The sequence below is a fragment of the Lithobates pipiens genome, unplaced genomic scaffold (genome assembly GCF_037356315.1).
Source record: "Lithobates pipiens isolate NorthernLeopardFrog02 unplaced genomic scaffold, aLitPip1_a1.2 Scaffold_22, whole genome shotgun sequence".
NCBI classification, from domain to species: Eukaryota; Metazoa; Chordata; class Amphibia; order Anura; family Ranidae; genus Lithobates; species Lithobates pipiens.
The window spans coordinates 168,840,228-168,867,060 of NW_027507784.1; the positions used below are offsets into that span (position 1 = coordinate 168,840,228).

General features: G+C 41.0%; 1 protein-coding gene across 2 annotated transcripts in view; it reads left to right on the top strand.

Annotated features, from left to right (window-relative positions):
- The window catches only part of BMPR2 (bone morphogenetic protein receptor type 2), a 245,476-nt gene that overhangs the window by 182,556 nt on the left and 36,087 nt on the right, over window positions 1–26,833 (top strand). The window contains exons 4-8 of one of the 2 annotated variants that reach the window (XM_077448607.1): window positions 2,599–2,709; window positions 6,103–6,194; window positions 8,940–9,170; window positions 22,768–22,882; window positions 26,104–26,264. In XM_077448607.1, coding sequence (XP_077304733.1) covers window positions 2,599–2,709; window positions 6,103–6,194; window positions 8,940–9,170; window positions 22,768–22,882; window positions 26,104–26,264 — 710 coding nt within the window. The remainder of the gene's footprint in view (window positions 1–2,598; window positions 2,710–6,102; window positions 6,195–8,939; window positions 9,171–22,767; window positions 22,883–26,103; window positions 26,265–26,833) is intronic. The other variant, XM_077448608.1, reaches the window with a different exon arrangement.

Below are 26,833 nucleotides of genomic sequence, written 5' to 3' on the forward strand. Positions count from 1 at the left end.
ATGGCTTCATTCTGAGGGTTACCCAAAGGAAAAACGTCTCCATCACCACATTACCCAGTGGCGACTGGCCTAATATGGGACATTGATTGTTATAGAAAGGATTCTACAATTGAACACTAGAGGAGATCTTGACTACAGAAAGAAATAGGTAATTCCTTGGTGTTCATCTTATATTTCTTATCAGCATATACAATATGAAATGATAGCTTTGGCAGTATGGTTTATGTTGGAATTCATCTTTAAATATGTAATAATATTGAATTTGTTTTTTTTTGTTTTTTAAACACAAGTATAAGTTTATTAAATTTGTTTAAGGAATTGCCCCATGTACAGTTCCATGATTTTGTAATATACTGTAGTTGTACACAGAAGGGAGAAAGTTGGGGATAGGGAGTAAGCAGAGTACAATTGTACTAAACATAACATACAGCTTAAGGTTGAAGGTTGCGTTGGTGCCAAGTGGCATCATGTGTCATGTAATCTCAAATCCAGATTTTTTTTACGCAAAAGAGTATTTGGGTTTTTGAGGAGAGTATTTTGAAGTGTCCAAGTATGTAACTACAGATATTTGGTTTTAAGGAGCATCAGACAGTTTCAGGATTTTCAAGGTCCTTTTAATGGTCTTCATTGAGTACCAGGTTGTGTGTCAAAATAGAAGCAAAATGGATCTTAAATCCTGCTTGTAGAAAGAATAGATTATGAACATAAGTCACCTGCAGAAGAATTTTTATGTGAATTTTGACTTTATTTAGCTCTGCTTCAATGTTTTCCTTTTACATTAGAGACTTAATAGCCCTCATACAATTATTCATTATACATAGGGATATACCAGTAAGGATCATAGAATCCCCCTTGCTCTAGCTTTAATAGAGATGTGGATGAATTGCTGCACATACTATGGTGATGCCCCAAACTGTTTCGGTACTGGTAGGACATTATAAATTGTATCAACGGGGAGGTTGATTTACTAAAGACAAATATACTGTGCACTGCAAGCGCAGTTGCTCTAGATCTGAGGGGAAGCTCTGAAATGAGGGGAGGCTCTGCTGATTTCTATCATCCAATCTTGTGCAGGCAAAAATGTTTGCTTTTTGTCCTTGCATGTGATTGGCTGTTCTTTGCAAAGTGAAGCTTTACCTCATTTACTAAGCTCTGACACAAGTGCGCTTCCAGTGCACAGTATATTTGCCTTTGGTAAATCAACCCCAATGTCTTAAGTGTGCACAGAATATCCTCATAACCTGCATTTTGGATACTTAGAGGTACCAGAAGATAATAATTTACTAATGTCAGCGATTAGCCCAATCTCACTCCTAGTCCAAAAAACATAGTTATAAAGTGGTTATTGCACTTACCGCCTACTGTTGATACTTGGGTTAAAGAAGCCAACTTAGATTATACAAGTGAGCTTACCAACGACTACCAGAACAAGTTTGAAGAATTGAGGTCAGAATGGTTGAATACACCCGAATTGGCACCAATAGTTATGATCTGAGATAGTACTCGGCAAGACAGTGTGATCTCCTATGTAATGTACTGAAATTCAAAAATTATGTAAAAAAAAACATGATTATGATATACCGTAATTTTAATCAGCAGAATTTGTTTGTTATATTTTATGGTAAATATATAGGGGTGAGCAAATGTTGCTTTGGGAAAATTTTTTACCTTTTTTCAAATTTTTTATTTTTATTTAATATATCAAGGAAATAAAAATGTGTCCCAATTTAGAAACAGAATAATGATTGCTCTCTGTGTTAAGAAATAATATCAATCAAACTATAAAAAAAAAATCAATCAAATAGTGACAGCATCACTCACTGAACACCCACATACAGATAGAACAAATAAGCAAATTGATTGTGTTGTGCTATCAAACAAAGTGGTAATACATCAGTGATTCAACTCAATACCATACAATATATATGAATAGTGCATAAAGAAAATAACATAATAATCAACATGTGAAAATAAATTCTTTAAACGTGTTCAAAGACAATATCTTAATAAAGTGCACAGTGCAAAATCAGTCCATAAATAAAGTGATCAGTGCAAGATAATTCTTGAGCTGTGTGTGTTGCCCCAGTCCTCTTGTGTAAAAGTACACCACTCCTCACCACAGTGGGCACCCAACTCACAAACTGCTTACCAACAGGAAAGACCTGGCTGCACTTTTTGGGAGAAATCCTTGCTGGGATGGGTGGATGGATGGCACATTCCAGGACACAGTAAAAGGGCTTCCAAAACAATCCGCAAAAGGAGCTCAGGAAGATACAAAGATAAAGGAGAAACTCATTGTGTAGTAATGTAAAACTTCACCAATTTATTGAAATAGAAAGCTATTCACACAAGACAGGTAAAATCAAGCAAGTAGACAGATAAGCATAGTCACCATCCTGGTGGGCGTGATTACGTCACCCTTGAGGGGGGAGCTACAGCAGTGACGTAATCACGTCCAAGACATCACTAAAACATAAAAATGCTATGGGGCTCAGGATTTAAGGATAAAATAACAAAGAACTCAAGTGGTTAAATTTGTTTTAAAAATACATGTTTAATGTAGTGCAAGATAACAGTTGTTTATTTTCTTTCTTTCAGGTCCTAATGGCTGGATGCACCGTGAAATGACTATAATAATCGCCCTGGCTTCTGTGTCTGTCGTAGCTGTGCTTATTGCTTTTTTCTTCTTTGGATATAGGATATTTGGAGGTATGCAATACTTTGACATTAATTTGTGATCACAGTTTTTGTTTATCCTCAGATTAAATGTATTGTTATTGTGTTTTCTCTTTGCCCCCTGCTACAGAGAAGGGTCAGGGTCATTGGACTCATAAGAGGTTGTTAGGGCCCCCCTTATGTTTGAGCAATGTGTAGTCATGAAGGAGAGACATCTGGTACAAACAAACCTTTTTGTCAGGTGGTAGAAACGACGAGCAGGCAAATTAAAGATGTGGCTCAGCTCAACCATTGGTCCTCTTTTGCCATAGCATTTCTTATTTTTTAGCAATGAAAGCCAATGTGTGCTTCAAGTGGTTCTAAAGCCCAAACATTTTTTACTTAATGTATTCCCTGCATTAAGGTAAAAAATATTTAAGTAGCAGTATGCCCCCTCAACCCCCCCGCCTTTTATACTTACCTGAGTCCTCACTCGATCCAGCTCCATGCCCATCTGTAGCGGTTCTCCTTGCCCTCACAAGCTTTGCTGAGGCCATTAGTTAAATCCTGTGATGAGGGGGCAGGGCGGAGCTGTGGGGTCTGTGTCTATAGATGCAGGAAGCACAGCTCGGGATCGAGCCCACAGGTATGCCACAATAGAAAGTAGCTTCCTGTGGTGGCATACCGAGAAGAGGAGGACAGGAGCACTAGCAGGGAACGTGAGAAGAGGAGAATCAGGACCGGTCTGTGCAGTTCCATTGAACATAGCAGGTAAATATATCATGTTCGTGTAAAGTAACTGTAAAGTCATTTTTTTAAATATCACGACTGTAAATAATGATCATTATGGCAGATGAGAAATACATTTTAGCTTAACCGAGCCTCTTTAATTTGTACATGATGCTGAGATATGCAATTTGTGCTTTCTATACAATTAGCAGTCACTTCAGGTAACAATCTACTAGTGGGCAGGACCCATCTTTGCCTTTAGAACATCTTGATGCTAGAGCCACCACTATCCATCTAACAGTTAAACCATTGAGGCAGAGCTTAGTGCTGTGAGGAGTGGGCCTTAACCTCCTTAGCGGTAATCCCGAGTCTGGCTCGGGTTGGAATTTTAATTACAATAGCGGTAACCCCGAGCCAGACTCGGGCTTGCACCGCTCGATGCAGGGGAGGACACAGGTAACGTTACTTACCTTGTCCCCTGGATCCAGCGATGTCCCCCGCGCTGTGTGATCGAGCCGTCCTGCGCTCGATTCACAGTGCCGAATGCCGCCGAGCTCCGTTCCCTGCGACGTTACGACGCACGGGAGCGGAGAACGGCGGCAAATTCAAAAATGTAAAAAGACACAAAACACACACAGCACTGTAATCTTACAGATTACAGTGCTGTAGTAAAAAATACACACCCCCTTTGTCCCTAGTGGTTTGTGCAATGCCCTGCATGCACTTTTATATTATAAATACTGTTTTTTACTGCTTGGAATTTGGAGATTGTCCATAGCAACCAAAACATGTCCCTTTTTCATTTTTTTTGGATTTGATTACATTATTGAATAATTTTTATTATTCTTTATTATATTATAAACTTTATCATACCCGGGATGTCCGCTAGACTCTGGTTTGAAGAGATTTCAGAGCGTTATTCCTAAGAATTACAGGACTACAAAATAAAAGCCAGATTTCCATGCAAAATAATTGTACCGCTTTCAGCACCTAAAACCAGACTGAATCATACCGCCAGGGAGGTTAATCTTGAATTAGGCAGAAACTGAGGCACCCATAGCCTTAGTCTAGGATCCAAAAGGATGCCACACAGATAGAGGGATTGATCTGAATACAAGCAAAAGTGCATGCAGTCAACAGAAGGTGCCTTCCTTTCAGCGTCGTTCTTTTCCTGGAAAGTTTTATGCTAGGGGTCCTGGGAGGATCACTTTAAAGCAGACATACATGCTCCCCCATGCTATTTGACCTCCTATCCCCCATAATTGGATCATTTTAATTACTTTTCCTAAAATACATTTTTGAGGAAACACATCCCAGTTCTCCCTGGTTTCTCACTGTCACGTACCTTGTGGCTGAGCCTGACTTGCAGAGGGAAGGCCTCTCGTACAGCCCCAACTCTGAGACCGCTGATGTTGCAACAGTGGCCACGAGAGCACGGCGAGGTATGAGTGCCTATGTAGTCTTCCGATGGAAGTGCATCACTAAAGTGGACCAGATAGCTGGAACAGCGGATGTCACCAGGAACAGCAGGCAGCAGTAGACATCGGCTGATATCAGATGCAGGAAGACCGGTGGCCCACAAAAGAGGTAGCTCCAGCGGAAGCTAGGCAGATGCATGCAGACAACTGGATACATGGTCATACAAGCCAGATTAGTAAAACACGGTCAGATACATAAATGACAGGTAAGGAATAGAAAGGATACATGCAGCGGTTGGCAACATGAGATCAGGCAGATGGGCAGAAGGCAGTGAAAGTCCAGAGACAAGCCAAGGTCAGGGCAGGTATTGTTCAACAAAGTCAGGAGCAAGCTGGGTCAAACACAGAAGTCAGCATAATTAGATAGCAGGGATCTCCAAACTCCGGCCCTCCAGTTGTTGCGGAACTACACATCCTATGAGGCATTGTAAAACTCTGACATTCAGACATGACTAGGCATGATGGGAATTGTAGTTCCTGAACAACTGGAGGACCATAGTTTGGAGACCCTTGAGATACAGAATCACAGATAAAGCTGCAGATCAGACAGCAATGGACTAGTGCAGCTGCTGCACTTATACAGGCCATTTGGTGCCAGTGTCAATGAGGAATATGTGCACACATGCGCATAGGTGCCCGACAAGATGTTCACCCACAGCATCTGCGCATTTGCATTCGCCTCAAAACTTGAGCTGCACTATGGCCAGCATGTTCCTGACACTCTTCTAGGCAAAAATGATGTATTTGTTGTCCACAGCCTCCTAGGATACCCAAGTCACACATCCCAAGAGGTATTCTCCTGTGCATGCGCTGTGTCATCAAGGGGGCCAACTGTGTCTTCCTGGTTTATGCAGTCAGCCCCCGATGACTTGCTTTGGTGCAGGAACCTGGAAGAGACAGACAGCCAACTAATGATGGCAAAAGAAGATGGCAGGGTGGGACCAGGTGTGCAGTGGTGGATCTCTCCAGGACCCTGAGTAAGAGGAGGATGTTTAGTTAGACAACACATTAACATTTCCCCCCCCCCCCATATCTACATACTTCTTTGCATCTTGAAGTTCCTGTTTAATGATTAGTAAGACAACAAATGAACCTTCCCCCCATATCTATATACTTCTTTGCATCTGCAACCAGGTTTACTTATTGGGATAATCACAATGCAAAGGCAAAGGCAAGTAGCCAAAATTAAGCAAAGTATGTTAAGTGCTTCTTTTGTGTGAATTATTTTTTTCTTTTTTAGAAGATCGCAAGCAAGGTCTGCATAGTATGGATATGATGGAAGCTGCAACATCAGAACCGTCTTTAGATTTGGATAACCTTAAGTTATTAGAGGTAAAACATTACTTTTTTTGCGATTTAACTACAGATATCTGTAATGTGGGAACCAGGGTAAGTAGAGATTAATAATTTATTCAGTGAATGACAGATGGCACATCTATGCTAGTAAAACCAAAGAGATGTTTTGTTATTGAATGTGTAATGCAGGCATGTCCAAAGTCCAGCCCGTGTTCCTGTTTTGAACGGCCCACCTGGTAATTTGGACATATATAACTTTTGTGGCCCCCAACGAATCTACAAGCACCAGGGCCACAAAAGATATATATTCTGGTTGCCTCGGAGGGGACAGGGAGGGGGCGGGACAAGTGCTGTACATACAGGAGAATTTCCTGTTTAAGCTGCAGCTTCTGTAATAGGAAGTCCTGTCTCCTGCGCTGCCCTTTGACGACTGTTCTGTCGGGGGGGACTTTGTATTAAAGTTACCACGGAGGAAACAGGAGTTTCTCCTGTATGTAATCTGTTGGCGCTTCTCCCACCCTCCTCTCTGTCCCCTCCGAGGCCGATGGTGGGGGGGGCTGAGTTCATGGCAATGGTGGGGGGACTGCATTCATGGCAATGGTGGGGCGGGGCTGCGTTCATGGCAATGGTGGGGGGGCTGCATTCATGGCAATGATGGGGAGGCTGTATTCATGGCAATGATGGGGGGGTTGCATTCACGGCAATGGTGGGGGGGGGGCTGCATTCATGGCAATGGTGGGAGGGGGCTGCACTCATGGCACTTGTGAGGCTGCAGTGGGCACTGACCCTTATTTAGCTTCACAGTTCGTTATTTAAAATTTACGTTTTCTCCTGAAACTTCTCTCTTAAAGTGAAAGTGCGTATTATACGCCAAAAAATACAGTATATCCAAATAACACGCCCAAGCTCATCTCTTCACCACACATAGCCACAAAGGCAAGATAATTCTTGTTGCTCAGTGTATTAGTGCTCAAACGAACACACTTAGACCGAATATTAATGGTTCAAAGAATGTCAGGCAAAATGGTCGGCCCTCACGCATGTTCACTTCATCAAATCTGGCCCTCTTTGAAAAATGTTTGGACACCCCTGGTGTAATGTAATGATGTAATTATATTGCACTCCTGACTTATAGAGCTCTTGTAACCTTTCACATATTAGTCAGGCTGGATGCAAATTATGATATTTTCTTTCAGATTGTGTGTAGCACGAATAGCTAATTCCCGAAATACCAGTTTTCATAGAAACGGCTGGTATCTCTTTCAGCTGTTAGGCCAAAAATGCTTATTTGCATCCTTTCCACTCTTTCCTGTTAAAGAGGAAGTAAAGTCTTCCTTTTTAATTGCACCTACAGGTAAGTCTATAATAAGACTTACCTATAGGTACTGTAAATATCTCCTAAACTTGCACCGTTTAGGAGATATTTACTATATACGCCGATGCCATGGGCACATGCACTCTGAAGAAATGGCTGCCATTGCCGTCTCTTCAGGACCCTGTTCTGTGACCGACGCCATCGCGGCTCCGGCCAATCACAGCACCATAGCCCGCGAACCCGGAAGAAACTCTGGGGAAAAATGTCAGCGGTCCAATGAGCTAGTGTGTGGTGCATAGTAGCCCATTATGCCTTTGTAATGCAGGGTTTTGTTTTTTTTTTTTGTTTTTTTGGGGGTTTACAACCACTTTAAGATGGTTACTCATCTGAGCTTATTTGTGTTCAAAAACACAGTTTTTCCCAACTCATGTTATGTGTCATAAAGAGGAAGGAACTAAGAGAAAGTTAGGTTTACTGCTACAGCTGATGGGGTGTTAAAGTAACCCAACACCATTAAATAGTGGTATGTTTCAAAGGGAAGTGATACCAAATAATGACTGATAGTTATAGAATGAATGTTCTCACTTTGTTGAAAATGGAATTACGTAGATAAACTGCATACTGAAAATGTCCCCCTGTCAGAACACAATAGAACAGCAGGAGAGATCGCTAACATTGGTTTGTTAGTACAACGGCTCCAACCAGAGCTGTCAGTTTTTTTTTTTTTTTTTTCGGTCAGCCTGCTGAGTTGAACGGAAAAAAAAAAACTAGCAGTGTGTACTAGGCTTAAGCCTAGTACACACAGGCAGAATGTTGGTTGGTATGTGTACTGCAGCTGGTCCAATAGAAGCTGGCTGTTCGGACGACTTCTGTCGAAGGGTCATGACCGAAATATGTCTGTTGATCGGCTTCCAATCAGCGCTCTCAGCCAATGGCTAAGAGCTTTGACCAGAGTGTTCTGGCGGGGGGGGGGGGGGAACAGTCCCCCTGTCAGATCACAATAGAACAGCAGGGGAGGTGGCTGTACTAACATTGGATAGTTAGTACAGCGGCTCCTCCTGTGCTGTCGGGTTTTATTCATTCAGCCCTGCTATTGTGTACAAGGCCAGGGGATTACATTGGTGACTTTTGGTACAAATGACACTGCGGGAAGTGAAACAGACAGCAAATAGTACAGAGTATAAGGTAGGCACAGACAGGGCACTGAGTAGATTGAAATTAGGGAACAAAGGCAACAAAGTTAAATTTTGCCTAGAAATACTTTGAAGATGCAGTAGGGTTCTTGAGACAGCTATAAATGGAGGTACCCAAGGAAGGGCTTAGCTATCACGCAAGCTAGAGGATGTATTTTGAAAAGGAAAAGTCATTGTTCTGATGTCTTCGTGACCAGTTGCTTTTTAAACCCAGGATACTGCCATGTATACTGTACTTGTGAACTTATGTTTGATTTTTTTTTTCTTTTTTAGCTTATTGGTCGTGGTCGATATGGGTCAGTATACAAAGGATCCCTAGATGAGCGTCCAGTGGCTGTGAAAGTTTTTTCTTTCAACAATCGGCAAAATTTTATCAATGAACGGAGTATATACCGCACTCCTTTGTTGGAACATGATAACATTGCCCACTTCATTGTGGCTGATGAGAGGGTGACTTCAGATGGACGTTTGGAATATCTGCTAGTAATGGAGTACTACGCAAATGTGAGTATCAATGCAGTTTATTAGGGTTTCTTATTCAGGTTTTTGTTTTTCTCAATATTTCGCTTTTTTTTCAATTAGTAGTATAACCTTTATACTACTACATGACTGTGTTGTAGTGCAAAATGTACATAACTGAAGTAGAAAACATTCAACAATGGTTAAAGCATATCTAAATCCAAAAAAGAAAATTATATATTGCAGCTTAACAGTCTTTATATGTGTACTGCATTGGTTTTCACTTTTAATGTTAGAATTTTTCAGCAAATACAGAAATTACTTGTTGATCTTGCCATAAATGTGGTGCCCTTGTTACTTCCTTTAGGGCCGGTTCACACTGCGGCGCGAGGCGAGGCGACACGGCTCGCCTCGCCTCGCTCCCGCAAGTCGTCCCCATTGAGTACAATGGAACCGTTCTGAGAGGAGCGACTCGAGTCGCTCCGACTCAGAAAAAAGGTTCCTGTACTACTTCGGGGCGACTTCGGGGGCGACTTGCATTGACTTCTATGCAGAAGTCCTCTGCAAGTCGCCGCTGACCCCCCCTGCAAGTCGCGGCGAGGAAGTCGGAGACGCCTCGCCGCGGCTCGCAGTGTGAACCGGCCCTAAAACTTAAACCAAACCACAAAGACATTTTTATTTTTTGTGTAAATTACTAGTCCCATCAATCCACCATGAAATACAAATGAACCAAGACAAACATTTTCAAAGAAACAGGAAGTTAGTGTTACAATAAAGGAAAAGAGTCTGAAAAAAGAAAAAAGAAGGACAATACAGCCACTACACGCATAGGTGCTCAACCTGTGGCCCTCCAGCTGTTAAGGAACTACAAGTCCTATGAGGCATTGCAAGGCGCTGACAGTTACAAGACTCCCAGAGGCAGAGGCATGATGGGACTTGTAGTTAAGCAACACCTGGAGGGCCACCGGTTGAGCACCCATGCTACAGCAAAGAACTGCTAAGCTGCAATGAATTATGTTGTTTTGGGGTTTAGCGATGCTTTAATGTTTATTGGATTTGGTGTTAAAATACAAAACAAAAGCGATCGTTCACTACAAAACATTTATCAGCGATGTAACCAATGAGGTTATTGATAATGCTTCTCCAGTAGTCTATAGGTATAAGAGTTTGTTCATATTCCACCCAAAATGTATATTTACATTTTGGTTCCATGAAGTAGCTTCCTCCTATATATTGACATTATATAATGCAGCAGAAGGAATGAAACAGAGTAATGGGGGACAAGAAGTTTGACAGGGATATTTTATAACTGAAGTTACAAGGTGATAGAAAAAACAATCAATGGAAGACAAGCAATACCAATACGCAGCTAAATGATCAGTTTTGCATTTATTTCGAGTTTGAAAAATGACAACAACATTTTGGAGGAAGTTACAATCTGCTATATCAGCTCAGTTGCAAAGATTTCTATGAAAAGGAAATTCAGTCTACAGGTGTATACTCCGGGATCTGCATGCAAACGAACCATTTGGTGTCTGGTTTAAATAAAATTTGTACTGAAGCAGGCCATACATGGCTCGAAATTTGGTCTGTTCAGCAGGGATCGGGAAAATTTGTATCCATGTATGGGCAGGAAGGTTGTACAGAAGTCGATCTACCAATCAGCTTCTCTACAACTGCCCTATCAAATTTTCCCCGCTTGATCAGTGCTGCAGGCTATAGCCTGCGACACTGATCAGCGTATTCTGACAGCAGGGAAGTCTACTTGCTATCAGAATACAATAGCTCAGCGGGGAAGATGCCCCCCTCCACATCCAGTGTGTATGGATGGAGGCATTGAATCAGGTTTTTTTCATTACCCAAAAAAAAGACTTCTCTATGGGCTGCCTGAGAGTTGTATGTTAGTTGCTATTACTAACTTCCTAATGAAAATGCTAAATACCTAGCTGTCTCTGGCTCCAATACGTCCAGTCACTGACCTGGAACAAGTATACAGCCAAGCTGAATTAACATAAGATGGTGAAATAATGTTTTCATTTACCTATATACAACATAGATGTTTTTGTGTTTTGCTATAACAATGCAAAAAATATTTTAGATATCAATCAGAAGTGTTTGTGTATCTCAACCCTTGACTGATACTTTTGTGACAGCCAAGAAAGTCTCTGTTCGTTCCTGTTTACACAAATAGGGCACACCAGTCTGCATCACACAGACGTTTGGATAGACTGTGGATTGATAAGAGGGTGGGGAAGAAGGGGGGGAGCAAGTTACTAGACCATTTGGCATGCGGTCTGTTTGTATACTGGTGCCAGTTTGCTGCTGAATGTGCTTCAGTTCATGAAAACACACAAAGAATAGTTCCTTCAATCAGCTTGTTTATGTTCATTTTCACTGCAAGCAGGCAAAAAGATAAGCGAGTTAGACAAAATCACAAATTACATACACCCTTTGTGGCATAAACAAAACAGTTGGGCTTTAAGTGAACCTGTCACGAGGGGGGGCTTACGCACAAATCTGAATATTCAGTCTTTAACATTTCTTATTTTGCCTGAGCCTGACACTTAAGCTTTGACGTTCAGCTGAAGGGGCACAAAAGGCTCAAATATCAGTTTAAAAACAAAAGGAAACAAAGGCGGCGCCATCTAAGTGTATCTGTTTATTAAATGAACACTAAAAACAATTAAGATTGCACTCACAGGATGGAAGAGAAATTGGGCATATCATCAAACAGTCTGTACATCCGTTCCAGAGGGCCAATAGTCCAGGGATGGTTTGGTAGACTCTGCCGTGTGATATACAGAATCTACCAAGCCACCCCTGGACTATTTGCCCTCTTGTTCTTACAGTGTATAGAGGAGATCCAATATCCCGAGAAGAAATGCAGCAGCCATCACTATAGTGGACTTTTTAATTAGTACCTCCTTTACTATATAGACTTTATGGCTTTTGTGGGGGTTCTTCCCACCATCTGCTTGCGCTATTGAGACTTTTTTCTTTCTCAAATATCAGTGTATCATAGTTGTTTGCATTCTTTCTAATTCTGTCATTTGACCCTTTCAAACCCTTTCAGGAGCTTGGGGGCATTGTGTAAGGTCAGGCTGTTGATTGGGCCTACTATAAATCGGGGTATACACACATAGTTTTTGTTTTTTCATTTAACCAGCAGGTTGGATGATAAAAAAAAACGGACAGATTTATACATCAACAAAATTATGTGTGGAGACCTCTCCCGCTGAGCTAATGTATTTTGGCAGCAAGGACTCCCCCTCGCTAGGTGAACAGGACTTGCAGCTATTGGCCGCAAGCACTGAACGAATGCTGGTTTTCCAGCATGACTGCTTGACAGAAGCCATCCATTAGAATAGAAAAAAGTTTACACATACCTAAAGTCGTCCGGTTCCTGCTGACGTGTGTCTGGCTTTCTGTGCATGAACGCCAAACTTAAGACTTCAGTGGATTTCTGATGTCTTATTTATGCTGAAACATAAGGTTCGGGCAAAGTAAAGCTAAATAAGTTGGCAAGATCATTTTTAATAACCACTTGCGTCCTGGGTGAATTTTAAAATGGGGCAGGGACAGTGGCCATATTAAAACAACTAGATTTCGCACCTCCTGTGGACCCCGCAGGTACTAGAGCTGGTTCAGCCACGGCCCAGCATAGAAGAAGCTGATTATTTTGGCTTCTGGGCTTCCGGGACTTCTGCAGATACCTATAGAAGTGAATGTAAACACATTCCCATAGTGTTTGTATCAGGAGTGTAGCGACGTCACAGTACTTCCTATAAGTTCTTGTTGCAGCTCTGTCCAACATCTCCCTACAGCACTAGATCATAAGAAGTGATCTGCACAGCTACATGGGGAGGTCTGGATCAGATCATCACTGACAGATCCCTTTAGAAAAAAAAGTAGAAAAATAAATAAATATAAAGAACATATACAATATATTATCTTGGCTGAATGAAAAAAACATCATTTATGTCCAACTTTACAATTTACACAAACTGCCCCCCCCCCCCCCCTGCATGTGTCTTAATGTAGATTTGAAAGGGAATAAAGTTCTTCCAAAGTAAAACACATATAGTATGTTCACTTTGGACTTTACCATTCTGTTATGTTTCAGAAAATTCACACTATTGTGATATAATTTTAATCATCAGACTTTTTTTAATATATTTTATGGTAAATATGAACTGGGGTGCAGCTTATGTAAACACTGCGTTGGGAAAATCTAACTTTATACAATTTTTTTCCCAATAAAAAGTAGAAAGATAGAAAAAAGTGCATGTCAAAAACCATGAATCAGACCGAGACAGAAGTGCAGTAAAAATCACACTAGTTTCATAATAATAGTAAAAGGTAAACAGAGCAAACGTAGTCAAAACATAGCCAGAGTTCGGTAACCAGAACAGGTAGTCAGAAAATCCAGGACGTCAGGAAGGCAGGGATCAGCATATTTCAGGACAAGCCAGGAAATCAGGAAACTGGAGAATCAGCGTGGTGAAACAGCAAGCAGGATCAGGAACCAGAAAGTAAGTCTTTCACGGGTACACAGGAGAGAGTCTCTGATATGTTGACCAGACGAAGACAGGATATCATCACTGGGTGAGTCACTGTGGAAAGATTAGAGCTGACAATTAACCGACAGCTGAGCGGCCTGCTCTGAGAAGGAAGGGTTGAGCCCAGCCCTGACAGTGCATTTCCTTAAATTTTCCCAAATTTATGACCAAACTAAAACCCTGTCTGTTCTGATAAAGATCTATAATACGTTGGACTGCAATTGCGTGAACCTGTAAGGTTCAGAACCAAGACATTGTTGAAAAAATGCTCTGGTGCTCAAGCACCTAGGGACCGAAGTGATTCAAAAGTAGACCTGTAGAAATATAATAATTTTAATAAACATAAACCCAATTACTTAAATCTCATATAATCTTTAACATTTAATTCAAATTCAAAAGTGAATTTTCATCTTTTAAAATCCAAGCTTACATTAAAATATTACCTGTTAATGCTGCCATGAAAGACCTTGTTCAGTCACTTCCTGTTGTAGGGTACTCCTTTCCCTGTCTACCCATTGTGGTGCTGTCTTGTCACCTGGTCACATGAACTTCTGGTGGGAACTACCAGGGGTTGCACTGATACTGATTGCAGAGGCATGATCCACCATTGTCACCATCAAGAAACAAGTCCTGACCAAAGGCATGCAACCACTGCTGGAGCCATTTTATGTAGATAGGAATTGGCTGCAGAGAGGCTAAAGCACAGACAGAGCTTGAGCAAGCTAAATGTCATCTAGTTAGAGTTGATGTCTACTTTAAAACTGAATATTCAGGAGAAGAGACAAGGCAGGCTTTGGGACAATAGTGATCAGGACAGGATCATTATACCCGACCTTGTCAAGTAAACCAAGAAACATGAAATTTCTGCCCAATCTGTCTGAAAGCAGATGACTGTCATCACATATGTATTGGAAGCTTAGGAAACATGAAAATTGCTATGACACAAAGGCAAGTTCATCATATAGCCTGATTGTAGGTTTAGTCATTGGAACTGGAAAACTCTGCTTGTTACTACCTTCTTGATCTATTGCTCTCGGGAGTGGTCATCCAGTTGTCATGATTGGAACTCTTAAACACAAAATTTACATCTTATGATAAAAACTCCAAAATTGTAACGGTTAGTAAAAGACTAATGATTATGAGGCTAACCTTTACTATTTTAGAATGTGTGCTTTTCAGAAAAGGAAGTCTAGGCTTTTTAGGAAAGAGCAGAGAGCTTACTATTTTCCCACAGTAAATATGTACTTGTATGGTTACACAGTGTTATAGTAAAGGGAAATTGCAGAAATGTTCTCTCAGTAATTGTTTTCTTGGACTTTAGGGCTTTCCTGGAAAAGAATATCTCCTATTTTTGGGACTTTTAATTATAAAAACACAGTTTCCACCACCCTTTTTGTCTTTACTAAGCACTTCATTTCACAAACTTTATTTGCAATGCACCCTGCTGGAGACATGTAGTACTGTAGAAATACATTAAAGGCAAATAAATGTATGCAGCGCTTCACATATATATTGTACATTCACATCATTCCCTGCCCTCAAAGAGCTTACAATCTATGGTCCCTAACTTACATTCATACATACACATACTATGGCCAATTTAGTCAGAAGACAAATTACCTACCAGTCTTTGGAGTCTGGGAAGAAATCGGATTCCCCGGAGGAAACTCATGCGGGCACAGGGAGAACATGCAAACTCCAGGCAGTTAGTGCTGTGGTTGGGATTGAAAATGGCGACCCTAGTGCTTCATGGAGAAACACTACTGCTAATTTACACTATATGGCAAAAGTAAGTGAACACCTCTCTAAATTATTGAATTCAGCTACATAAAGCCAGGTCTATAAAGACATGGATTGAGGAGTTCGGTTTGGAGGACCTTGAGGTGCCTGCACATAGCCCTGAACTCAATACTATTCATCACTACCTGACTTTACAAATTGTCATTTTGGCTGAATGGGTGTAAATTTCCACAGACAGATTCCAAAATCTTGTGGAAACTTTACAGAGAGGCAAGAATGTGGGGCAAACTCCATATTAATGCCCATGGTTTTGAAATGGAATATGCAGAAATATTATGATATAGGTGATATGGTCAAGTGTCCACAAACTTTTGGCTATCAATGAAGGGCCCGTTGTTTTTTAGTCCCCTTTCACAATGGGCAGATCCATTTGACGGACTCCGCTTGCTTGATCCGCTGATCCCCGCTGCGCACGCGGATGACAGTTTCATCTCTGCTCATTGTGCAGAGACGGACCTGTTAAGCCCCATTCACACTATCAGTTTTTCTGCTGAGTTTTTCCTTCAGATTTACCAAAACCATATAATATGAGATCAAACATTAGGAGTTTCAATTTGTATGCAATCAGGCAGGCCCTTGCACTACATGGTTTTGGTAAACCTGAAGGAAAAAATCAGCAGAAAATCTGATAGTGTGTATGGAGCATCAGAGTCCCGCTCTCCTCTATGGGGAGATCGGATGAAACCAGACTGCTTGTTTGTTTTCTTCTGATCCCCCAGACAGATGGAAAATTGGACCGCCATCTGTCTGGATTTGGCGGACTATTTCTGATTGGATAGCAGCGGGTCCTAATTGGACAGCCCATGTGAAAGGACCCTTAAAGGATACAGATAAATTTGACATTTTCCTGGAAAACCCCCTTAAATGTTAATTTATGAGATTTAAGAGTGATGCCTATGTTTAAATAATAAACTCAAATTCTAATGTTTAGTGTATATTAATCCCAGTTTACTGCGCACATCTGTAAAAACAGGCCTCTATATAAATATACCATTTGCAAGAGCTGAAATAAGGTCAGTGTTGATCTATTGTATAAAAAGCTGAAGGATGAATTACTCTTTTTCAAAGATGACCTCCATAGATTTTCTATATTATCTCATTTCAGTATTTCCTCAAAAATCCTGGTGCTCAAAAATACAAGTTGTGAGCTGTATGCTGCCCAGCAGCAAAATGTTGCTATTTTTTTAATCCATGGGGATGCAGCTCTGGTTTCGAACGGCCTGCCTGGTAATTTGGACATATATATCTTTTCTGGCCTCCAATGAATCTATGAGCGCTGGGCCACAAAAGATATATATTCTGGCAGCCTCGGAGGGCACAGGGAGGGGGCGGGACGAGTGCCGTACATACAGGATAATTTCCTTCTTCCCTCTTAAAGTGATGGTGCGTATTATATGCCAATAAATACGGTATATGGAAATAACACGCCCGAGCTCTCCTCTTCACAACACATAGCCACAAAGGCAAGAGATTTCTTGTTGGGCAGTGTATTGGTGCTCGAACTAACACACTTAGACCGAATTTTAATGGTTAAAAGAATGTCAGGCAAAATGGCCGGCCCTCGCACTTGTTCACTTCATCAAATCTGGCCCTCTTTGAAAAAAGTTTGGACACCCCTGGTTTAACATCTAAACATCCAATTGCACTTTTCTTTATTATCATAATAATATTACCAAATTATTAAACTGCCCAGTTTTCGGAACTCGGGCAACCGGTCAACCACATTCTTTAAATAATAAATAGTCCCCAGCCCCACCACAGCTGCCCTTTATAGACACTCCAGGCTTCCAGCACCTTCCCAGCAATCCTGTTGTATCTTCCGAACCTGCAAAACAGAACCCTTTAAAGAGACAATACCTAAACCTGCCTAACCATAACCACTACCTTATCTAACTATATACCTATTGTAGGTGTGCTGGCCACAATCTCACACAGGTGGGCCCCAATTGTCCCCTTTGTCATTAGAGATTTAAGTTTTTATACATAAATTAAACATTTTTACATTGTTCTAAAACTTTAATTCCATCTTTAAATTATTGCATTAGATTTTAAAAAGTTAAAGGGCAAGTCCATCCTAACACTACAGTATTTCACAAAAGTGAGTACACCCCTCACAAGAACTTTTGCTCTACATAAAGATGGCCTAGGCTATAAGAAGATTGCCAAGACCCTGAAACTGAGCTGCAGCACGGTTGCCAAGACCATACAGCGGTTTAATAGGACAGATTCCACTCAGAACAAACCTCGCCATGGCCAACCAAAGACGTTGAGTGTGCATGCTCAGTGTCATATGCAGAGGTTGTCTTTGGGAAATAGATGTATGAGTGCTGTCAGCATTGCTGCAGAGGTTGAAGGGGAGGGCGGTCAGCCTGTCAGTGCTCAGACCATACGCCGCATATTGCATCAAATTGGTCTGCATGGCTGTCATCCCAGATGGAAGCCTCTTCTGAAGATTATGCACAAGAAAGCCCACAAACTGTTTTCTGAAGACAAGCAGACTAAGGATATGGATTACAGGAGCCATATCCTGTGGTCTGATAAGACCAAGATAAACCTTTTTGGTTCAGATGGTGTCAAGAGTGTGGGGCAACCAGGTGAGGAGTAAAAAGACAAGTGTGTCTTGCCTACAGTCAAGCATGATTGTGGGAGTGTCATGGTCTGGGGCTGCATGAGTGCTGCCAGAACTGGGGAGCTATAGTTCATTGAGGGAACCATGAATGGCAACATGTACTGTGACATACTGAAGCAAAGGGTAAATACGGCTCCCGGTTGGAGGTGTATATGGATGGCTTGCAGCACCAACCTACCATACCATCAGTGCACTTACCTGAGTGAGTAAGCATGTACTAGGTGTGGGATACCTGTTTACCCCACCCTTTTTCATGCTTTTTTATTTTGATTTATTTTACCTTACTTCTGAATATCATATTATTCCTTATTCCTTTAGGAGATATCCCCTGTATCTGCATGTGCCAACGTCATCAGCACATGCAAACTGAAGCAATGGCACATATGTGCCATTTGCGTCAGTGAGTGTGCCGTTACTGGCGGCTACCGCAATCGTGCTCCCGCAATCGCACTGTGATTGGCCGGAGCCGCGATACCCGGAAGTAACTCCGGAGAAATGCCGCTAGTCTGTGCTTTGTACGGGCACTGCAGCAGGGGCTTCAATCTCAGATGAGTATCACTGTCAGCTTGTCGGCTCTTTTTCTTCTATACTTATTAGTGCCGGGAAGGAGCTGTCATTCAGTCTCTCCACTAAATGAAACAAGGAGACCTGGTCACCCAGTGACATCGCCCGGTGACCAGGCTCCTTTGTTTAACTTGGTGGCGGGACCGAATGACAGCTCCTTCCCGGTGCTATTAAGTATAGAAGAAAGACCGACAATTAAGCTGACAATGACTGTCTCCTATGTGATAGCGATAAAATAGTAAAAAAAAAACACACATGGAAAAAAACTGATTAACTGATGAAAAACTGATGTCAAGTCATCTGTTTTTTTATTTGAAAAAATGTGACTGAACTGATGAAACAAATGGCAGGCATGTGTGAAAGGGGCCTCATAAATGATTACCTCTGCGTTTGATTACTTCTGTTTTTAGTAATAACTTAAGACTTAAGCTGTGAATGGCAGGCACAGACCAACATGGAGCCCATTCACACTCCTGTAGCAGATGATGCAAGTCGTAAAAGGAGGGTCGCACACCACTGGTATCATCCACAAGAAACTTTATTTGAGACTGCTCATACAGAACATGGTTCAGCCATGGTGTTCTGTCTGAGCAGTCTCCAGTAAACTTTCTTGTGGATGATAGCAGTGGTGTGCGACCCTCCGTTCAAACTGGCATAGAATTGTATTATTCTCATATTAATTATAAGAGAATGTCCAGAGCACCCCACCTTACCTTACATCAGATGTCAACAGCCCCACCATTATCAGAACTTAAAGTCCTCCCACCCTCCCTTACATAACAGTACACCCCCCTTGCCTTGTGCTGCTGCTGGAAAGAAGCTGGGGGCAGATCTAGGAAGCAGAATGTGCAGGGTCTTGAGGAGAGCCAGAATCTGCTGAATACAGACTCCGGGGGAGGCATAAACAAGGGGGTGATGCAGCTGCACAGAGCAGGGCAGGGTCTGTAGGAGCATTTCTGTCCTCTCTGCTGCTGACACGGGGGGTGAGGGAGAGAGACAAGCTTTTTCCGCAGCTGAATGGAGACACACAAGATCTGGCGGAGGAGGTCTGTCCTCCTCTCTGATGCTAACTGGTGAGACAAGGTGGGGGCGGAAACAAAGGGGGGTCCGTAACTGCAGGAGAGGTGCTGGATTCGATCTGTGGGCCTTGTGTTTGACACATGTGTCTTAGAAAATCTATCCCCACAGTCCAAAACTTCATGCAGAGTCTAGGCAGTCCTTACGTCCGATTTTGTGTGTCCTACATGTTTCTAAGAAAAATATTTAGTAAAAAAATACGTTTTAATTTTGGGGAAATTACAACAATATTATATAGTAATTCTGTGCTTTGCTGTAGCCAGAACAAGCCTTTTGTAATGAATCAAGTAAATGTGTTTTCTAAAAGGACTGGCTAGTTATATGGCGTTCTGCCCATTCTTTAATGCAGTCAAGTATTTCTACTTTTCTCTTGCCGTGTTTCCTTGGTGCTCCTTGGCATTCCAGTGAACAAGACCACCTCCAATGCACTTTACAGCAGTGTGTGACAGAGCTGTTTCATTGTGAACCCTCCTTTCAGCGGGTGACATTCACAGTATTGTCCTTGTTTTTATACAGTGTCAAGATATTCTGCAGCACTGTACAAAAGGGAGAAAAGGCCAATGTGCAATGAGGCAGTGGCACAGCTCAGTCAAGCTTGCATAATTAATTCCCCTTTACACTAATTATTTTCAGAGTTTGTTTCATTGATTCCTTATAACCAATTATACTATACAAAATAACTCTTGTCCCACAGAGGCAGTTTCAAACATTTATTGAGAGACAATCTAAGCTCATCATGAAAACAAACCATAAACATACCGTAATGTATTTTTCCAACCAATTTCATGTGCGCATCTATGTTATCCTATTCTCTTTATAAATAGTATGGCCTATGTGAGCAGGCCTTTTTTTCTTGCTTAGTCTTTTTTTTGAAAAATTTATAGCGTAATAGAAAGAACGCTTGATCACAAAAACAACTGTCTGCATAGATGTTAACACATACAAGACGGCATTAATAGCGATATTCGCACAATACACTTTAATAAGTAAGGACAACTGTTATGAATCCCATTATGGTTGTCAACAAGAGAAGTGACGGACCTAAGTAAGTCAGACAAGAAAATGTTAGGAACAGAAATAGGAAAGAATATGTAGTTAAGAAAATATGAACAATGGTGGGCCTGGGGAAAGAGGAAGGAGAGAGAGTTGGCTGGGAAGAGGTGGGTGGGCACTGTATCCATATGTCAGAATAAGCGAGAGTGGAGATTATAGGCAGAAATTAGACTTGTGGAAGGTAATAGGAAATTTATAGTACCCAAACTTGCTGAAATGTGGGCATGTTGCCCTAAAGCCTGGCTGCCAATTTCTCATTGAGCATAGTCCAGTGCTTAGGTAGAGCTGGTCTTAATTAACTCCTTTGACAGTGTCATTTTACATGTGTTCATTTCCAACAGAAGCCTAAATTATACTGTCCATACTGAATTGTCTGTCCTTTTTTAGTAAGAGGTTATAGTTTCTTGGATGTAGAAAGGGTTTGGGCTTTTTGGGTAGGTAAATTTTTGTACAAATATGGCCGTGAGATGCACATGGAAAGTCAAAGCCTGGCCCGCCCTGTCCCATTTCTTGGTTTGGTAATGTGAAGAGCAAGCACAGTATCCAGTAGTGAGGCAGGAGTGATGTGGTCTTCTATTTCATCTCTGCAAGTTGGTATTTGCATGTCTGGGCCCTGGTACAAAGAAGAAGAAGTAAAGTATGTGCAGGCCATTTAGGGTGCCTTATTTTGTCCTCTTGCAAATTTACAGTATTTGTCTGAAATTATCAAGTTAAATGCAGTTCAAATAATAAAAATTACTACACCTTGGAGTTTTCGTACCCTCGTAATTAGGGCATGTTTTAATAACAATAAGTGGATTCAAGTAGTAATATACTCTTCAAAACAAACATCACTGACTTTGCACACATATTGCACCAGAGCAACAACATATGGGTAACAAATTGGCAAGTTTGACAGTAGGTAAACAACAAATTTGGGTAACATGTTGACACACATAATAGTAGACAAAAAAAGGGAATTCTGACAATACATTGGCAACAAAAAAGCAATGGAGAAAATACATTGGCCTAAAATATAGAGTTTTTACAATACTTGGGCAACAAATGAGCAATCATGATACTATAGGGCACTATACAAAGATGATAAATGGGCAATTGTGACAATATATGAGCAAAGAGGCAATTGTGATATTCTATAGAATTGTGATAATCTATAGGCAACAGCTGGGCAGTTTTGAAAGTATATATGCACCAAAGGGGCAAATGTGCCAATACATGGGCAAAAAACAGACAACCATGACAATATGTATGCCATGATTTATAAAACCATGACCATAGCTGAGCAAAAATAGGCAGTTGTGACAATATATGTGAATAAAAAATTGTGACAATAAATGGGCAAGTGGGACAATGCATTGACAATAAATGGGCAGTTGTGATAATATGCAGGAAAAAATGTAACAACTGTGACACTATGTGGGCAGCAAATGGGCAACCATGGCAATGCATTGACAGCAACTAGCAACCATGACTATACATAAACAACAGAGCAATAACAATACAAGGGTATCTAATGGGAAAATATGACAGCACACAAGCAATAAACATGCAGTCTTGCCACAACATACATATGAAACAATTGGTCAATAGCATCAATACATAAGACAAGCCTGTTCTTCCTTCTTTGTGCATTGCTGTCATAGCAGCATGTTTCACATACTCCGGGACAGAAAAGGAAGTGTTTACATAGACTTCAGGAAGGGCAGAGGGCAAAGGGGTGAGTGGCTGAATAGCATTACAAAATACTTATTTGGTAGGTAACTCTGTTCACCTATACAGTATGTATATTTGTGCATTGAACAGTTTGACTGATGCTCCAATTCAATGTATTAGGCTTTCTAGGCTGCTTTTAACCTCAGTAGGTATTATATTTTATGGTGTGGTAAGATGATGACTGCTGAAGCTGCAATCATGCTGATTTAAGAAATGTTCATTTAATGATAGTTGTTTATGCCAACAGGGATCCCTTTGCAAATACTTAAGTGTGCATACCAATGACTGGCTCAACTCCTGCCGCTTGGCACACTCCGTAACCAGGGGATTGGCATACCTACATACAGAGTTGCTTCGAGGAGGTATACTAATATCTGTGACTTTTAAAAGACTGAAATATGTACTTTTTTCATGTTGTAGCAATGTATATTTAAAGTGGTATTAAAGCCAAAGGGAAACATTTATTATAAGGCAGCTTATCAATTCTTTGATGTGGTGGCTGCATTTGTTTTCTTTCTTCTATTTTCATATGGTGATCCAGGCAGTAGGTCTGTTGTTTTTCAAAAGAACAATCTCTCCTGCAGATGTATCAGTTTAGAGCGATGAGACAAACCATTTAACACTGGCAGCGGTCCTCACGATGATCAGCTTTTATTCATTCATGGAAAACCTATATCCCAAATGGAAAAAAAAATGTTTGCTGTAACTGATTATAAAGCGTAAGCTGAGGTTTGGCTTCAATTTGTTAATGTATCTAAATCTGCTTGTCCATCTAACACCACCCTACCCCCAGACTGGCAATGCTGCTATCCAAAGGTGTCCCCTGTGCTCCTTCATTCAGATTGGAAGCACTCTAATACAGGAGTTGTATTACTGGCCAGATTACCAGGTAAAAGCAGAGACCTAAAAAAAGAAAACAAATGCAGCCACCACATCTAATGATTTGTAAACGGCAATATATTACATTTTGGGTTTAAAGCAGAGTTCCAACCATGATTTAATCTTTAGCTCAATCTGTACATTTCTGCAACTTGAACAACATTTGGGTGTTTTTTTTTTTCTTTTGCTTACTTTGTGTATCTTGCTGCTAGAGTGTTTCCTATATTCTGCCTCTCTCTGGGCCGCGGCGATATACATAATTTTTTTTGCAGCGCCTATGCTCCTGGAAGATGTGTGTCATCGTTCCCAGGAGTCAATCTGCATCGCGGCAGGATTGCATCACGTGATGAAAGGCGGATCTAAGCGCCATTTTAGAAAAGGGAAAAATACTTTTTTTTGCCATTATACTATGTTTGTATGCAGAGCAGACAATTGCAGTGACGGACGTGTCTAGAGCGCCTACAGCGGCGATCTTTATGCATCTTTAGAAGGAGATTACCGTACTTTTATGTGTCATTTTCTCCACAAGACTTCTGGTTTTTGGTGGAGATAGATTCATTAATTTTATTGCCATAACAACGAGCCAGGCACTTCCTCCGTTGCCACCCGTTGTGATGGCAACCAAACACACTGCCTGCACGCACCGCTGGCAAGCTCTGTGAGTCAAGTCGCAGGTCCTGCGGACTCGATCACCGCAGGGATACCGGCAATCGCCTCACGAGGAGGAAGAACGGGGAGATACTAATGTAAACAAGCATCTTCTGGATCGGGATCAGGAGCAGAGATCAGTGATGTGTCATACGCAGCCACGCCCCCCCCCCCACAGTTAGAAACACTCCCCAGGGCACACTTAACCCATACACTGCCCCCTAGTGGTTAACCCCTTCACTGCCAGTGTCATTTACACAGGAATCAGTGCCTTTGTATAGCACTGATTGCTGCATAAATGACAATGGTCCCAAAAATGTGTCAAAAATGTCTGATGTGTCCACCATAATGTTTCAGCCACAATAAAAATTGCTGATCACCGCCATTACTAGTAAAAAAAATTTTTTTATAAAATTAATAAAAATGCCATAAAACTAACCCCTATTTTGTAAACGCTATAAATTATGCGCAAAGCAATCAATAAACGCTTATTGTGGTTTTTTTTTTACCAAAAATATGTAGAAGAATACGTATCGGCCTAAACTTAGGAAAAAAAATGTTTTTTATATATATTTTTATTATAGCAAAATGTAAAAAAAAAAAAGCATTTTTTTCAAAATTGTTGCTCATTTTGGTTTATAGTGCAAAAAATAAAAACCGCAGGGGTGATCAAATACCACCAAAAGATAACTCTATTTGTTAGAAAGAGGACGTCAATTTTGTTTGGGAGCCACGTTGTGCGACCGCGCAATTGTCAGTTAAAACAACGCAGTGCCAAATCGCAAAAAGTGCTCTGGTCAGGAAGGGGATAAATTCTTCCAGGGCTGAAGTGGTTAAAAAAATAAAAAAATAAATGTGGGTGGAATTCTGCTTTAATAATACTTTAAATCCTTCACAAGAAGTATTAAATAAAAAAAAAATACTATATCGCAGCTTATCAATCCTTAGATGTTGTGGCTGCATTCCTTTTCTTTTTTTATATACTTTTTTCCTTTATTTTCACCTGGTGACCCAGCTTGTACGTCTGTTATTTTTCAACTTCCTTTAACAGACCAAGCTATTCTGCAAAAGTGGCAATTGGAGGGTTGAGATGGATCATTTACTGCTGACAGGGATGCTTACCATTCTCAGTGTTTATTCATTTAAGACCTTTATTCCAAAATGAAAAAGAAAACAATTGCTGTAACTGCTTAAAGTGGTTGTAAATCCTTACAAACCACTTTGACCTACAGGTAAGCCTAGATAAAGGCTTACCTGTAGGTCCAAGAAATATCTCCTAAACCTATACGGTTTAGGAGATATTTGGCAAAAGACAGGCACCGCTGTCTACGGTGAATGCGCCGTAGACATCGGCGCGCAGGCGCACTGAGCGCGCCGCTGTCAACAGCGATATGCCGTGAGTGGCGGCTCCCGTGCATATGCGCGGGAGTGATGTCATCGCAGCTTCGGCGAATGACAGCGGCGGAGCAGCGAGACCAACCGAGAAGATGGATGCGCCGGACTACAGGGGACAGCGGTGACTTCGCTGGCTCCTGTGTCAGGTAAGTGACACATAATGAACTACTATGTGATGCATATAGTCTATTATGCTTTGCCTTTGCAGGGAATCAAAGAGGAATTAAACCCACCAGGGTTTACTTCCTCTTTAAAAGGTTTTAGCTGGCATGGGGGAATACATTAAGATAAAACAAAAAGCAGGGAATACATTAAGGTAAAACAAAAAACATTTTGAGTGTAGAACCACTTTAAAGAGTCACCAGATGAAAATAAAGAAAAAAGGAAATGAATGCAGCTGCTACATCTGTTAAATTGCAATATACTTACTTTCTGTTTTGGGATTTAGACATGTTTTAAATACATGAGAAGTGTAAAATTGTACCCAGCATACATAAAATGCATCAATATCTGTCTATGGCGTCTTATATCTCTATGTAATTTATGTAAAGCATCATGTCTGTTCATATATGAATAATGTTAAACGCCTATTTAGCTAACAGACACAGACTTGAAAAGTCTCACAGACATTAACTGGGTTTTGTAATCTGCTTTTAACTAGATCAATACAAACCGGCTATTTCACACCGCGATCTGAACAGTCGTAATGTGCTAGTGAAGAGCGATGGCACTTGTGTTATCAGCGACTTTGGCTTGTCCATGCGACTTACAGGAAACCGGCTGGTGAGGCCAGGAGATGAAGATAATGCAGCAATAAGTGAGGTAAATATATACATGTTTAACAAAGTGAAGTGTTTTCTTATTTCTAAGTTTTGACTTACAGTTGTGCTCATAAGTTTACATACCCTGGCAGAATTTATGATTTCTTGGTCATTTTTCACAGAACATGAATGATAACACAAACATTTTTCTTTCACTAATGGTTAGTGTTTGGCTGAAGCCATTTATTATCAATCAACTGTGTTTACTATTTTTAAATCATAATCACAACAGAAACTACCCAAATGACCCTGATCAAAAGTTTACATACCCCAGTTCTTAATACCGTGTATTGCCCCCTTTAACATCAATAACAGCTTGAAGTCTTTTGTAGTATTTGTGGATGAGGCTCTTTTACTTCTCAGCTGGTAAAGCTGCCCATTCCTCTTAGCAAAAAGCCTCCAGTTCCTGTAAATTCTTGGGCTGTCTTGCATGAACTGCATGTTTATGATCTCCCCAGAGTGGCTCAATGATATTGAGGTCAGGAGACTGAGATCGCCACTCCAGAACCTTCACTTTATTCTGCTGTAGCAATAGACAGGTAGACTTGGCCTTGTGTTTTGGATCATTGT